This window comes from Periophthalmus magnuspinnatus, chromosome 16 (genome assembly GCF_009829125.3).
Source record: "Periophthalmus magnuspinnatus isolate fPerMag1 chromosome 16, fPerMag1.2.pri, whole genome shotgun sequence".
NCBI classification, from domain to species: Eukaryota; Metazoa; Chordata; class Actinopteri; order Gobiiformes; family Gobiidae; genus Periophthalmus; species Periophthalmus magnuspinnatus.
Window position 1 is genome coordinate 3,344,204 of NC_047141.1, and position 15,757 is coordinate 3,359,960.

General features: G+C 40.1%; 1 protein-coding gene across 1 annotated transcript; it reads right to left on the reverse strand.

Moving 5' to 3' along the window:
• Window positions 1-2,188: 2,188 nt before the first annotated feature.
• LOC117383574 (natural killer cells antigen CD94) lies at window positions 2,189-14,878 on the reverse strand. The gene is made up of 7 exons (XM_033980774.2): window positions 14,582-14,878; window positions 13,369-13,449; window positions 11,111-11,215; window positions 9,768-9,983; window positions 8,886-9,043; window positions 7,116-7,231; window positions 2,189-2,635 (listed from the first exon to the last, which is right to left on the reverse strand). Exons 1-7 carry the CDS (start codon window positions 14,640-14,642, stop codon window positions 2,491-2,493), a joined length of 882 nt encoding a protein of 293 aa, XP_033836665.1. The 5' UTR covers window positions 14,643-14,878; the 3' UTR covers window positions 2,189-2,490.
• Window positions 14,879-15,757: the final 879 nt, after the last annotated feature.

Consider the following 15,757-nt stretch of genomic DNA (forward strand, 5'->3'; position numbering starts at 1 on the left):
ATTTAGACCTGGTTTAGACCTGGTTTAGACCTGATTTAGACCTGGTTTAGACCTGGTTTAGACCTGGTTTAGACCTGGTTTAGACCTGATTTAGACCTGGTTTAGACCTGGTTTAGACCTGGTTTAGACCTGATTTAGACCTGGTTTAGACCTGATTTAGACCTGGTTTAGACCTGGTTTAGACCTGATTTAGACCTGGTTTAGACCTGGTTTAGACCTGGTTTAGACCTGATTTAGACCTGATTTAGACCTGATTTAGACCTGATTTAGACCTGGTTTAGTTCTGGTTTAGTTCTGGTTTGGTTCTGGTTTAGTCTTGGTTTAAATCTGGTTTAAACCTGGTTTAGACCATGTCTTAGAACTGGTTTGGACCTGGTTTGGTCCTGGTTTGGTCCTGGTTTAGTCCTGGTTTAGACCTGGTTTAGTTCTGGTTTGATTCTGGTTTTTTAGTCTTGGTTTAAATCTGGTTTAAACCTGGTTTAGACCATGTCTTAGAACTGCTTTAGACCTGGTTTACACCTGGTTTAGACCTGATTTAGACCTGGTTTAGTTCTGGTTTGATTCTGGTTTAGTCTTGGTTTAAATCTGGTTTAAATCTGGTTTAGACCATGTCTTAGACCTAGATTAGACCTGGTTTAGACCTGGTTTAGACCTGGTTTAGACCTGGTTTAGATGTGGATTAGTGATAGTTTAGTTCTGGTTTGGTCTTACTACATCCCCAAGAAGCGACCCATGGTGAACATGGATCATGGCATTAAGAAGTCCTGGTTTAGTCTTTTTTTACCATCAAAAAGAGGATGACGTGATGAACATGGATCAACATGAGCTCGAGGTTACTAAACCAGGACTAAACCAGGACTAAAACAGGGCTGCCATGGTCTAAACCAGGTCTAAACCAGATCTAATGTGGGACTATCTCTGGACGTCTCTCCTCTGATATTTGCCCTTTGACCTCTGAGTTCTAAATGAGTCTTTTTTTACAGTTGCACTTTTTACGACAAGATTTATGTGGATTTTATTTCACCTTTTAGTTCACAATTATTAAAGCTGCTCTATGTAACTGTCACCTTTTTGTCTCTATGGAGATATTATTGGAGCCAAGCAGGAGACGCCAGTCAGCCAAGTTACAAATCAGATCTGTGGAGAGGCAAGCCAGTAATAATGCATGTTTTTCAAGTTATGTATTTGTGCAATAAAAACACAATAGATACGTTTACCTGTGGAACATTTCAGGTAAAGCAATAACATCTCCGTGGAGACAAGTAAACACTAGAAAAGGGACATAGTGCAGCTTTAAAGTCCTTCAAACAAAGTTTGTATTAATGTCTAGGCTACTGTGATTTTAACTGCTCTGGATTATTTGATGAGACCAAAGATACTAACATTGAGCACAAGGGGGCAGTACAAGCACAAAGAAACATGATTTTCATCAACACTAAAGGGGAAACTAAGACTAAATGAGGAAGCTAACACCACATGAGGAAACTAACACCTAAAGAGTTAACTAAAACTTTAAGAGGAAAATAATATTAAATGAGGAAACTAACACTTAATGATGAAAATAACATGAAATGAGGAAACTAACACTTAATGAGGAAAATAACACTAAACGAGGAAATTACCACTAAATGAGGAAACTAACACTTAATGAGGAAACTAATACTTAAAAAGGGAACTAACCCATGACCATGGTCCTATGGTCATGAGCTCTGGGTAATGACCGAAAGGACAAGGTCGCGGATACAAGCGGCTGAAATGGGTTTCCTCCGCAGAGTGGCCGGGCGCACCCTTAGGGATAGGGTGAGGAGCTCGGTCACACGGGAGGAGCTCGGATTAGAGCTGCTGCTCCTACACCTTGAGAGGAACCAGCTGAGGTGGCTCGGGCATCTGCTCAGGATGCCTCCTGGACGCCTCCCTAGGGAGGTGTTCTGGGCATGTCCCACCGGGAGGAGGCCCCGGGGAAGACCCAGGACACGCTGGAGGGACTATGTCTCTCGGCTGGCCTGGGAACGCCTTGGGGTCCCACCGGAGGAGCTGGAGGATGTGTCCGGGGTGAGGGAAGTCTGGGAGTCCCTGCTTAGACTGCTGCCCCCGTGACCCGGCCCCGGATAAGCGGATGGATGGATGGGAACTAACCCTTAAAAACACCTACACACTAAAGAGGAGGTATTCTGGACTTTTTTTTTTTTTTTTTGCCATGTTCTAACGCTGTTCCCTTATGAAAACATCAAGAGGTTTTAGATGTTTTTTTAATACTTTATTTATATGATAGACACAGAGAGTATGTTTACATATTTGAACATTTTTATGCAGAAAAAAATAAAATACTTTACCGCTGCTCATGTTTATACTTCACTTAAATATAGAGTGAAAGAGGAGTCGCAGTAGCAGTAGTAGTATTAGTAGCAGTAGTTGTAATAATAGCAGTTAATAGTAATAGTAATAGTAATAGTAGTACATTTTACTCTTTAAGTAGCAGTAGCAGTAGTATTATTCTATGGTAAGTGCTTTGCTTTCACAGATGAATTTGTTTTGCATATTGTTGTCTGCTGGATCCCAGCTCTGTGTCACGTTCTGGTCTGGGATTATCAAGACTTTGGGACCAGGTGTTCCAAGGGACATGTTCATCCAGAACCTAAGAACAATGAACATGAACATTACACTGAACATTACAGAGAACATTACACTGAACATTACACTGAACATTACAGAGAACATTACAGAGAACATTACACTGAACATTATAGAGAACATTACACTGAACATTACAGAGAACATTACACTGAACATTACAGGGAACATTACAGAGAACATTACACTGAACATTATAGAGAACATTACACTGAACATTACAGAGAACATTACACTGAACATTACAGAGAACATTACACTGAACATTACAGAGAACATTACACTGAACATTACAGAGAACATTACACTGAACATTACACTGAACATTACATTGAACATTACATTGAACATTACACTGAACATTACAGAGAACATTACACTAAACATTACACTGAACATTACACTGAACATTACACTGAACATTACACTGAACATTACAGAGAACATTACAGAGAACATTACACTGAACATTATAGAGAACATTACACTGAACATTACAGGGAACATTACAGAGAACATTACACTGAACATTACAGAGAACATTACACTGAACATTACAGAGAACATTACAGAGAACATTACACTGAACATTACAGGGAACATTACAGAGAACATTACACTGAACATTACAGAGAACATTACACTGAACATTACAGAGAACATTACAGGGAACATTACAGAGAACATTACAGGGAACATTACAGAGAACATTACACTGAACATTATAGAGAACATTACACTGAACATTATAGAGAACATTACACTGATCATTACACTGATCATTACACTGAACAATACACTGAACATTACAGGGAACATTACACTGAACATTACAGAGAACATTACACTGAACATTACAGAGAACATTACACTGAACAATACAGAGAACATTACACTGACCATTATAGAGAACATTACACTGAACATTGCAGAGAACATTACGCAGACCAACACTAAACAATAACACAGATGTACATCAGTCTTATTTTATAAGTCCATTTGACTGGTTCATTTTAAAGTGGGACTCAGCACAATGTCTGCCCAGTACCACATGTCAAATAGAACTGCTAAACAGGGTCTAGAGGACTAAAGAGGAGAGTGAAGGGGGAGGACGGGCAGGGTCTGGAGGACTAAGGCCATGTCTCAATTTGCCAAATGCACCTTTTGAAGGTCCCCTTCGAAGTACTCCTCAAAGTGTAGTTTGAAGCTTCCGGATGAGAATGTGTTCTCCTTAGTGTAGCCGCCATCTTGCTGAAATGGGACAGGTCCACACCACGGACCGCACTTCCACTGCTGTTTTTGAGCGTACGATATGTACATTACGTACGTTATTTTTAATTATTTATTATTTAAAAGAAGAAAAGTCAAGATGTTGTCGTCGCAGCCATTTCTAGATTGAATATCAATAGGCAAATATAATGTTCAAGGTGATTTTTTTCTCAATTGTAGCTACTTCATAACTTTAACAAAATATACCTTGTGAAAACGTAATAACAGAGACAGAGGAAACAGTATAATTTTCACATTCATTGTCTATAAACCAGAGAACACTGATTAGTTGTACATATAGTGGGATATTGCAGTTTAACGATTCGGTTTTTTGGCCAGTGGCTACACCACTTTAATAACAGTAGAGGGCGCTGTTTCCCTTCTATGCCGTGCCAGTTCTTTTCAATTTATTATTGTAAAGTATTTTCTCTTCTGCAGTGCTACATCAAACTAGTATCTTGATTTACTAACTCGAAGGTAAATGACACGTGCCACCAGGGGGCGCAGACCTATGGAATGTACCGGAACTCATGAAGATCTTGTGCACGTCTCAGGACTCTCTCCTGTCCTTTCTGGAGAGTCCGTTGCTTCATTGTTCACATTACCTGTGTGGATTATTAAACTCTTCTGACTTTATGTTTCAGTCTCTTGGTCTTGGCGCTTACAATAGAAACGAACATTCTTACATTATTCTTATTGCAGTAATAATTTCTAATTAAAACTGCAAGCAGTGATAAAGGCCCTCGCCACCCCTTGCGACCGCGGGGTACATGCCACCGTGGAGATCCTGCCTTTCGTTCCCCATTACATTGCCCATCCCCCCAAAATCAGCGACTGAGTAATACTACTCCATTCATTCCAATGGGACCATTTATCACATTGTCACGCCTGAACGGTTGGGAATAGAAGTTTGTCTTCATTGGCTTTTTTGTTCAGTATGATGAGAGGAATATGTGTACCAAATTTCAATGGTCTATGACAGAGTAAATATTTTTCATCCTATTTAACCAAAACCCATGTATTTCAATGAGAAATGGCAGACGTTGCCAAATGTTTTGAATGAAAACCTGAGGCGCAAAAAATTCAAATGTGAGAGGTAAAATTTTGAAAAAATGGGGTTCCGCCCACAATGGCCGACTTCCTGTAGGGTTTAGGGTGGGGTCATAATATAATTTTTTACTTGTCTTGACATCTTCTATGTTTATACCAAATTTCATTTGTCTACGATGAAAAAGGTCTCTCATTGCCGCAATGTATTTCAAATTTTGAGGTGGCGCTATTGAGTCATTTTTAAACATTAATTTTTTTAAAGATCAAAATAATAAATTTTTCACCAACCTTGAATTTTGGGTCCAATAAAATTGACTTTTCGTTAACGTTCAGGGGGTCAAAAATGGCTTTAATTCGGCCACTAAAATAATAATAATAATGGAAATTTTTTTTCCACCCATTATTTTTCTCCTAAATCATAACAGCTACAGTCATGTGACTTTCTCACATTTTGCCCCATCACAAATAAGGCCCCTGTGATTTTTTTCACACGTCCACGTCAAAGCATTTGTCTTCTACGAATTTTTGAAAATGAAATTTGAAGAGGGCGCTAGAGAGCCATTTTGTGAGAGAGTGCCTGGTTTTGCATATCATTGCGTTCAGCTCACAAATGTGCATAAACGCTGTATTAGCGTTTTCCCAACAAAAAAGGTGTGAAAGAGAAATATTTTATTGAAATTTTCCAAAATTTGCGATTTTGTTGAAAATTCACCCTGACCACACCCAAAGTCATAATCAAAGTAAAATTGATAATCTTTAATCACACATGGGTTTAGTGGGATTTGACCAAATTTGAAGTGTTTGTGATGAAAATTGTGCAAGAAAATGTCGTGAATGCGAGGGTGTGCACTTTTGTCATTCCCGGGTTTGATCCAATATGGCTGACTTCCTGTAGATTTTAGGGCGGGGCCATAATATCATTTTTGTCATGTCTCGACATGCACTATTTTTTGATGTGAGTGTCGGATTTTTACGTCGACTTTTTTCCGAGTCGGGCTCCCATTGGCCCCATGAAAATCAAAGTTTGAGGTGGCGCTACCGAGTCGTCTTTTGTTATTTTTTCTCGGAGTCTTTTGTGACAATTAGAGCTCGTCGAGTTCTAATTTTTGACACCACTCACTGCCATGTCAAGGCGTGTTTACTACTTGATTTTTGCCATTTTCCATGCTCCGGACACGGTTTTAATGAGTCCCTCGCCGGGACGTAGTCCCAGGCTTGGGCCTAATGATAATAATGTCTTCTTATTGTGTAGCAATAACTGCACATTCCTTTATTCCATGTAACTCCTTTTTAATCATCAAACACACTGTACAGATCTTTATTCAGATTTAACAGTTTCATGTCGCACTGTTGCAATGAGGTAAACCAGTACAACATTTAAACGTGTATTGCGCAGCAGACTCCATGTTCTTCTCTTTTTTGCGTAGTCGCAGTGCATGATGGGATATAGCAGTGCGTGAAGTGTGCATGGATACACGCTTTGGTTATGGCTGATCTCCATGGAAACGCTGGAAACGCAGGGCACATTTTGTCTTGCTCATTCAGTAGGGTGCATTGAAATGGGACAGGCCTTGTCGCGCCGGAAATTACGTAACTGCCCTTCGACGCACACTTCCAATGGTGAATCTAAGGCCATTTTGGCTAATTGAGACACAGCCTTCATTGAGCGTGAGAGGGGAGGAGGGTAAAAGAAACCAATCCACTAACTGCGGTGCCCAGTACCCCCGGTATCCTCAGCCGGAGTTGCCGTAACCTTGCTGTAAACTGCTGTCGGCGCCCCCTAAGGATAGCTCCACATCACATTAGCGAGAAGCCCTTTTTTTCATTTGTATCAACATCAGTACGCCACTCCAGAATCCTATGAGTATCACCAATTAAGAAAATAAAACTGGAGAAGAAAGTCACAGTGGGCGTGTACATCACAGTGGGCATGTCCCGGGGGAGGTTAAACAGGGGAGATTGTCAAAACAGTGTCATAAAACTAAGAGATTAAAGATTACTCAAACATGAATCGCTCCAAATACAACTTCAGAGGCTCAATGAGAAGAAACTAGAACATGGTTTAGAACAGAATGTGTGTGATTTAACTACTTTTCAGTCCAGGTCTCATTAAATAAACACTCAAGAAGACAGCACCCACTAATGGTTTGAAAGAGCAGACTCACCCCAGTGTGTCCACCTGTCCGTCGTCCCACACCCAGTGCTGATCCTGATCGGACAGACCGATCCAGTATCCATGGTAGTGGTCATAGTAATATTTGATATGGTCATGAATGAACTCCTGTCAGTCACAACACAAGATTAATAACAGCAAGAATTACAACTGTTTATCTCCCCCCTACTCTATACTGTCATACTCTACTACTCTTCTACTCTATACTCTCATAATCTATTACTCTCATACTCTTATACTGTCATACTCTATTACTCTTGTACTCTATACTCTCATAGGCTGTTACTCTCACACTCTTATACTGTCATACTCTATTACTCTCATAGTCTATTACTCTCATACTCTTATACTGTCATACTCTATTACTCTTGTACTCTATACTCTCATAGTCTATTACTCTCATACTCTTATACTGTCATACTCTATTACTCTAGTACTCTATACTCTCATAGTCTGTTACTCTCATACTCTTACACTGTCATACTCTATTACTCTAGTACTCTATACTCTCATAGTCTATTACTCTCATACTCTTATACTGTCATACTCTATTACTCTCATACTCTTATACTGTCATACTCTATTACTCTTGTACTCTATACTCTCATAGTCTATTACTCTCATACTCTTATACTGTCATACTCTATTACTCTAGTACTCTATACTCTCATAATCTATTATTCCCATACTATTGTACTGTCATATTCTATTACTCTTGTACTCTATACTCTCATAGTCTATTATTCCCATACTCTTGAACTGTCATACTCTATTACTCTCATACTCTTTTACTGTCATACTCTATTACTCTTGTACTCTATACTCTCATAGTCTGTTACTCTCATACTCTTATACTGTCATACTCTATTACTCTTGTACTCTATACTCTCATAGTCTATTATTCCCATACTCTTGTACTGTCATACTCTATTACTCTCATACTCTTATACTGTCATATTCTACTCCTCTTGTACTCTATACTCTCATAGTCTATTACTCTCATGCTCTTATATCGTCATACCCAATATTCTTATACACGTATACTTTCAACTATCATACTCTAATACACTCATACTCTACACTCTCATAGTTCATTACTTTCATACTCTTATATTCTTACTCTCATCCTTCATACTCTCATACATGTATACTCTTACTCTCATACTCTAATATTCTCATAGTCTATTACTCTCAAACTTTATGCTCTCATACTCTCGTACTCTATTCTCTCATAGTCTATTTTTGGCATACTCTATACTCTGTTACTCTCATTCTCTATACCACATGTGCCAAACTCAAGACCAAATGTGGCCTTCCACAGGGTAAATTAAAAGGTATGATGGTCTTAAAATGTCATTTTATCAGGAAATACGCAGTTACACAGCCATACTTTTACATCGAGGCAAATGCTTATGCAGTATTTGTAATATATATTTGTAGCTGTATGTCAACAACATGAAATGATTTGAAAATTTGTGTTTCTTGCAGCTCCTTCAGATTTGATTTAGTTTAGATAATTTTTGAGTCTGTTTCAAATTGCCACATTTTGTGACTTATTTCAAGTTTTGTCACATTCACCAAAAGTAAACCAAATACTCTTTTACTCTTACTTGAGTATTTTATTGGACAACTACAACTACTTAATTCTTCTACAAGAATAATATTATTCTGAAGTAACATTACTCTTATTTGAGTACAGTTTATGCCTGCTCTACCCAGACTCCTCCTTCTGAATAAAGCCGAGTTAAGTCATGTGACTCACCTGCTCCTGTAGCGAGTTGACGACCACCAGCCCAGAGAGGGTGCTGTTCTGTCTGCAGTAGGTCTGGCTCTCCATCCAGGTTTTCCACAGTTTAGACTCATAAAACAGGTAACAGCTGCTCTGAAAGAGCAGCCAGCCATCCAAACATGGCCGACACTCTGCAAATGACACAAACGTGTGAGATACAAAAGGCTGTAAAAGGAACTGTCAGTCTGAAGGAACACGGCAAGTTCATGTGTAGAGCACAAATCACATAGTAATCACAAAGTAATTCAAAGTGCTTTGCAGAATTAGACAGACATTTAAGTCACAATTCAACAAATCAAAACATAAATAATCATCATAAAATGAACAGAGAAGAGCAGAGTGTAGAATAAAAACCTTTCAGTCACATGCACAGATAAACAGAACTGTTTTGAGCCTGGATTTAAGTCAAAGTAGAGGCCTGTCTCACATCTTCAGTAAGAATGTTCCAGGTTTTAACTGCACAAAACTGAACCAGTTCTAAACCGGCACCAAACCAGGATTAACCCTAAGCCTCAGAGGAGACTGAGGGGAGAGAAGGGTGGAGGTATAAGGAATGGTGTGATTGGTCTAACAGGTATCCACACGTCAGACTCCACCCTGCAGGTGTGATCAGGCCAGTTCTGTGTGATGTCAATGAAGACAGCACAAACTTAGATTTAGGTGTGTTTGATCAGAAAATTGAAAATTTACCTGGGAACAGATTATTAAAGGTTATTAAAATGTAGTGTTTAGTTTCAGTTTAAAATAGTTTGGACACCTGGTTTAGTGCAAAGTTCAAAACCAGCCCCACCCAGTCTGTAAATTGAACCAGAGACAGTGTTGTAATGTGGCAGGATTTGACCACCTCAGGTATACCTTTGTTTGGACAGAAGTCACTGACGGGGAACTGGCTGAAGCTCAGCACCACTTGGAGGGTCCAGTTGAGTTGGTCTTTCAGTTGGCCGAGGTTGTGGGTTAGATTCTGTAGCTCTGCCCTTTGACTCTTGAGCCTCACACTCTCCTCCTGCAGCAGGGACATCTCTGAAGACAGGCGCTGGTTCTCTGAGCGCTGATTTGTAGTTGATATGGACACTAAAATATTAATATGGACAAAACTACATAATAAGAAGGTTTACATTCATAAAGTTAAACAGGGACAACAGCCAAGAGTGAAATAAAAGGTACCAAAGATTAAGCTGAATCATCTGGAAATATATCAATATCAATATATACATGAATATATATCAGTGTACGATAAACCTCAGAGTGTACGATAAACGTCACAGAGCATACGATAAACCTCAGAGCGTACGATAAATTTCAGAGCGTACGATAAACCGCAGAGCGTACGATAAACCTCAGAGCGTACGATAAACCTCAAAGCGTACGATAAACCTCAGAGTGTATGATAAACCTCAGAGTGTATGATAAACCTCAGAGTGTACGATAAACCTCAAAGCATACGATAAACCTCAGAGTGTACGATAAACCTCAAGATCTTCACAATTTACCAATATCAATAATTCAGCTTAATTTTCACTTCCTGTTTGGAGCCAGCAGCAGATGTGACACATAGAGGTAATTCCATAACTGTTATATAGCAACCAAAATGTAAACCAGAGTAAACAACAAAAACGTGATTATTGGGCATTGAAATAAAAGACAACAGCCTTTTTTAATGAAATGCAGGTCTTCCTTGAACCTAAACTGTGCCTGTATTTTGAATGGAGTGTTTGATGTTGATGACATAGAGGGACATATAGGGATTATCACAGGTTCTATCCACCGAACACCAAATCAGACAAACATGAAGACCTCATATGGACTCTAACCCCCGTCCTTCTGCTCTCGACTTGTTCTGATCATTGTCTCAAACTGTCTCAAATTGTCAGTGTAGGAGGAACAGCAGGTTTTATTATAAGCCCACAGAGCTTTCTCTTTCAATATGGCTGCACATACAGGTCTAGCACCATCTCCTGGCACATTTCATAACTACATGATTACTCACAGCAGGAAGTGTTCTCCCAGTTCCTTCGTACATTATACATTATGAAAAGTGTAGTATATGCTCTTTCATTTGTTATGCATGTTTAACATAGTGATCACTATAATATAATAATATGATAATTATTATATAGTGTATTATCACACTTTGATTAAATAACTATAAAGGTACCAAAGTTAAACCAGTGCCCCGAGTGGTAGGTGAGTGAACTGACGGTAGATGAGGCCCGCGGTGCTCCCCAGTAGAACACACAGGCACAGGATCAGCGAAGTCAGAATGCACAAGTTTGAAGCTGGAGCTGAAGACTTTGGACCTTCCACTGAGAAGACACAAATGCAGACACAGACGGAGACACAGGCAACAACACAGACACAAGCACAGAAGCAGACACAGATGCAGGCACAGGCAACAACACAGACACAGACACAGATGCAGACACAGACAACAACACACACAGACACAAGCACAGACACAGATGCAGGCACAGACGCAGACACAGATGTAGGCACAGACGCAGACACAGATGCAGACACAGATGCAGGCACAGACGCAGACACAGATGTAGGCACAGACGCAGACACAGATGTAGGCACAGACGCAGACACAGATGCAGACACAGATGCAGGCACAGACGCAGACACAGACGCAGACACAGACGCAGACACAGATGTAGGCACAGACGCAGACACAGATGCAGACATAGATTCAGACACAGATGGAGACACAGGCAACAACACAGACACAAGCACAGACGCACACACAGATGTAGACACAGACAGACACAGATGCAGACACAGACAAAGACACAAATGCAGACACAAATGGAGACACAGGCAACAACACAGACATAAGCACAGACACAGATGTAGACACAGACAACAACACACACACAGACGCAGACACAAACGCAGACACAGACAGCAACACACACAGACACAAGCACAGATGCAGACGCAGATGTGGCCACAGATAGAGGCGCAGACGTGGATTCAGACACAAACACACACACACATTAAAAAATAAAATACTTTTATTTATTTAATGTACTGTGGCTAAACTAGGACTAAGAGTATACCAAGACTAAACTAAGACTAAACCAAAACTACACCAGCATTAAACCAGAGCTAAATCAAGAGTAAACCAGGGCTAAAACCAGGACTAAACCAAGGCTAAACCAGAACTAAACCAAGACTAAACCCGGACTAAACCAGGACTAAACCAGGACTAAACCAGGACTAAACCAAGACTAAACCAGGACTAAACCAGTACTAAACCAAGACTAAACCAGAGTTAAACCAGGACTAAACCAGGACTAAATCAGGATTAAACCAAGACTAAACCAGAGTTAAACCAGGACTAAACCAGGACTAAACCAGGATTAAACCAAGACTAAACCAGTACTAAACCAAGACTAAACAAGAGTTAAACCAGGACTAAACCAGGAGTAAGATTAAACCAAGACTAAATCAGGACTAAACCAGAGCTAAACCAGGACTATTTATTTTTAGGTTTAAAAATGTTATTTCCACAGGGAAGCTGAATGTGTATTATATACTGTACATCTACAGTTAATGTTTTTGTGCTTAAGTTTGGGGATTTTGTATTTTATTTTGAAATACGGTTAGTGTTTTGTTAATTTGTTAAAATAATCAAAATGAAGACATATTTAGAAATGACAAAACATTGTTTGTGTCATTTTGGAGAGGTTTGTTTCTTCATTCTCAACTCTCCAGTTCGCTCATTTTGAAACAGAGATGTAATCTGTTTAGACCTTTTGACCTTATTGGGCCCACCCACTTTTGCAATAAATGGGACTAATAAACCAGGACTAAACCAGGACTAAACCAGGAGTACACCAGGACTAAACCAGGACTAAACCGGGACTGAACTCATACTAGACCAGGACTAAACCAGGACTAAACCAGGAGTACACCAGGACTAAACCAGGACTAAACCAGGACTAAACCAGGACTAAACCAGGACTGAACTCATACTAGACCAGGACTAAACCAGGACTAAACCAGGAGTACACCAGGACTAAACCAGGACTAAACCAGGACTAAACCAGGAGTACACCAGGACTAAACCAGGACTAAACCAGGACTAAACCAGGAGTACACCAGGACTAAACCAGGACTGAACCCATACTAGACCAGGACTAAACCAGGACTAAACCAGGACTAAACCAGGACCAAACCAGGACTAAACCAGGACTAAACCAGAACTAAACCAGGACTGAACCCATACTAGACCAGGACTAAACCAGGACTAAACCAGGACTGAACCAGGACTAAACCAGGACTAAACCAGGAGTACACCAGGACTAAACCAGAACTAAACCAGGAGTACACCAGGACTAAACCAAATCTAAACTAGGACTAAAGCACTTGGCAGATATGGAGCATTGTGGAGCCTGGATGGAGGCTGTGTACTTTCTGAGTAGTATCACTGAGTAGTATTTCCTTTACAAACCTGCATTGTTGATGCCAGGGCTGACGGCTGACTCTGGTTTAATCTTCACCTCAGAATAAATGCTTTGTTGATCTTTATTTCCTGAAAAATAAAAAATAAAAACACATGAACATAAAGTTGGGAGCATAACCCACAACCTCCTCACTGAGAGGAAACAGGATAATGACTCTGCCACAGGGAGCATAACCCACAACCTCCTCACGGAGGGGAAACAGAATAAACACTGTGCCCCTGAACTAAACCGGGTACCTTCTTACTGTGAGGCGCAGCTGTCAAATTAACAGGTGTTTTTGGAGTTTTGAGTGAAACTTGAATGAAAAGAGCAGAAGTTTGCACAGAGACTAAACCAGGACTAAACCAGGATTAAAACGGGGCTAAACCAGGTCTAAACCAGAAGTACACCAGGTGGTCTAAACTAGGACTAAATCAGTCCTGATCTGGTTTATGTCCGATCAGTGTCACGTTGAACACAGTTCCTCTTAGATAAGAAACAGGAAGAACCAAAATATATCTCCACAGAGACAATATCAGGCCTGGTTCAGTCATGATAAAATCATGGTCCTGTTTTGACTGGATTTAGTCCTGCTTTAGTCCTACTTCAGTCTTTGTTTACTCCTAGTTTAGTCCTCAACTATTTTAAGCCTTGTCTAGTCCTGGCCTAGTTCTAGTTTTGTTCTGGTCTAGTCCTGGTTCAGTCCTTGTCTAGTCTCCGTTCAGTTCTGGTTTAGTCCTGGTTTAGTGCTGGTCTAGTCTCGGTTCAGAATCAAAATCAGAATCAGAATCCTTTTATTGCCATCGTTTGTGAACACAGTTCACAAACTAGGAACTTATTTTGGTGATAAAGTGCAACATAAAACGTAAAAAACACTGAATAAATACAAATAAGGGCATGCACGAAGTAAAAAAAAAAGATATGCTTAAAAATCAAATAAAAAACTTCAGTCCTGGTTTAGTTCTGGTTTAGTCCTGGTCTAGTCCCGGTTCAGTCCTTGTTTAGTCCTGGTTTAGTCCTGATCTAGTCCTGTTTCAGTGCTGGTCTAGTCTCAGTTCCGTCCTGGTTTAGTCCTGGTTCAGTCCTGGTCTAGTCTCAGTTCCGTCCTGGTTTAGTCCTGGTTCAGTCCTGGTCTAGTCTCGGTTCAATTCTGGTTTAGTCCTGGTTTAGTCCTGGTCTAGTCTCGGTTCAGTCCCGGTTCAGTTATGGAGTGTTTCTTACCTGTTTGTGGTGGTGGGTTGTTTTTGAAGACCACGGAAATGTACTGCACATCCTCCTCCATCTCCCAACTCTAGTCCTGGTTTAGTCCTGGTTTAGTCCTGGTTTAGTCCTGGTTTAGTCCTGGTTTAGTCCTGGTTTAGTCCTGGCTTAGACCTGATTTAGACCTGATTTAGTCCCTATTTTAGTCCTATCTTTCTTTCAGCTTTGCTCTAGGTTTGACCTGGTTTAGTCTGTTATAGACCTGGTCTGGCCCTGTTAAAGACCTGGTTTAGTTTTGGTTTAGTTGCTGCTGGAGTCTCACTATCGCTCTGTCTGATTACATTGTGAGTATTTGACTAAAGAAACACCGCAAAGTGACGTTGTGTAAACTGGGCTTACTCAGAGTCTGTGAGGTGAAAATATCTGTGTGTGTGTATGTGTGCGTGTCTGTGTACGTGTATCTGTGTGTGTGTGTGTGTGCATGTGTGTGTCTCTGCAGGGTAACTATATCTGAGTGTGTGTGTGTGTGCGTGCACGTGTGTGTGTCTCTGCAGGATGAATATATCTGTGTGAGTGTGGTTTTTGTGTCTGCGTGTGATATTCTGTTTTTAAATACAGGAAGCAGGATCTAGAAGTGGACTTTTTCATTGTTGAAAAAAAAAGAGAAGAGCGTTAAACCAGGTCTAAACCAGGACTAAACCAGAACTAAACCAGGTCTAAACCAGGTCTAACCTAAGAATGTTGCATTATTTATTTCTCTATTTTCTTGCTCAGTAAGTTCCTTTGTTTCAATGCCAGTCTCTCACATTCAGCACAAAGATTCAAGTGTACGAAGCCAAAGCCTGAAAATCGTCTTCTGTTGAATCGAACAGAACAGGTAGAAAAGCTCCAGTCGTCAAACACAAACTCAAAACCATGTTTGAAATGTTAAGGCTGTGTTTGGTTAAGATAAGTCAAAGAGGCCAGGACACAAAAGAATAACTCAGACATAATAATAATAATGCATATGTCCATTTAAAACATTCAAAACAGGAGCAGGTGTGATTATAAATGTTCATCTCCACATTATTAAAGTGCTGCAGTGGACTATTTTTGGGAAGCAAATTAATCAAAAGCTGTTTCTCCCCATTTCAGTTTTAGTTGCTGTGTCAAAGTTCAAAAGTTCAAAAAGTTTTATTTTCGGTGGGAATGTACCAC

What these genes read in the sequence shown, in the direction of transcription:
- LOC117383574 (XM_033980774.2), bottom strand. Translation starts at nt 14,642, where the DNA reads ATGGAGGAGGATGTGCAGTACATTTCCGTGGTCTTCAAAAACAACCCA. An exon ending in CCCTGGCATCAACAATGCAG is followed by an intron (nt 11,216 to 13,368) that starts GTTTGTAAAGGA and finishes GTGTCTTCTCAG; the next exon opens with TGGAAGGTCCAAAGTCTTCA. An exon ending in CACCGCGGGCCTCATCTACC is followed by an intron (nt 9,984 to 11,110) that starts GTCAGTTCACTC and finishes TTAATATTTTAG; the next exon opens with TGTCCATATCAACTACAAAT.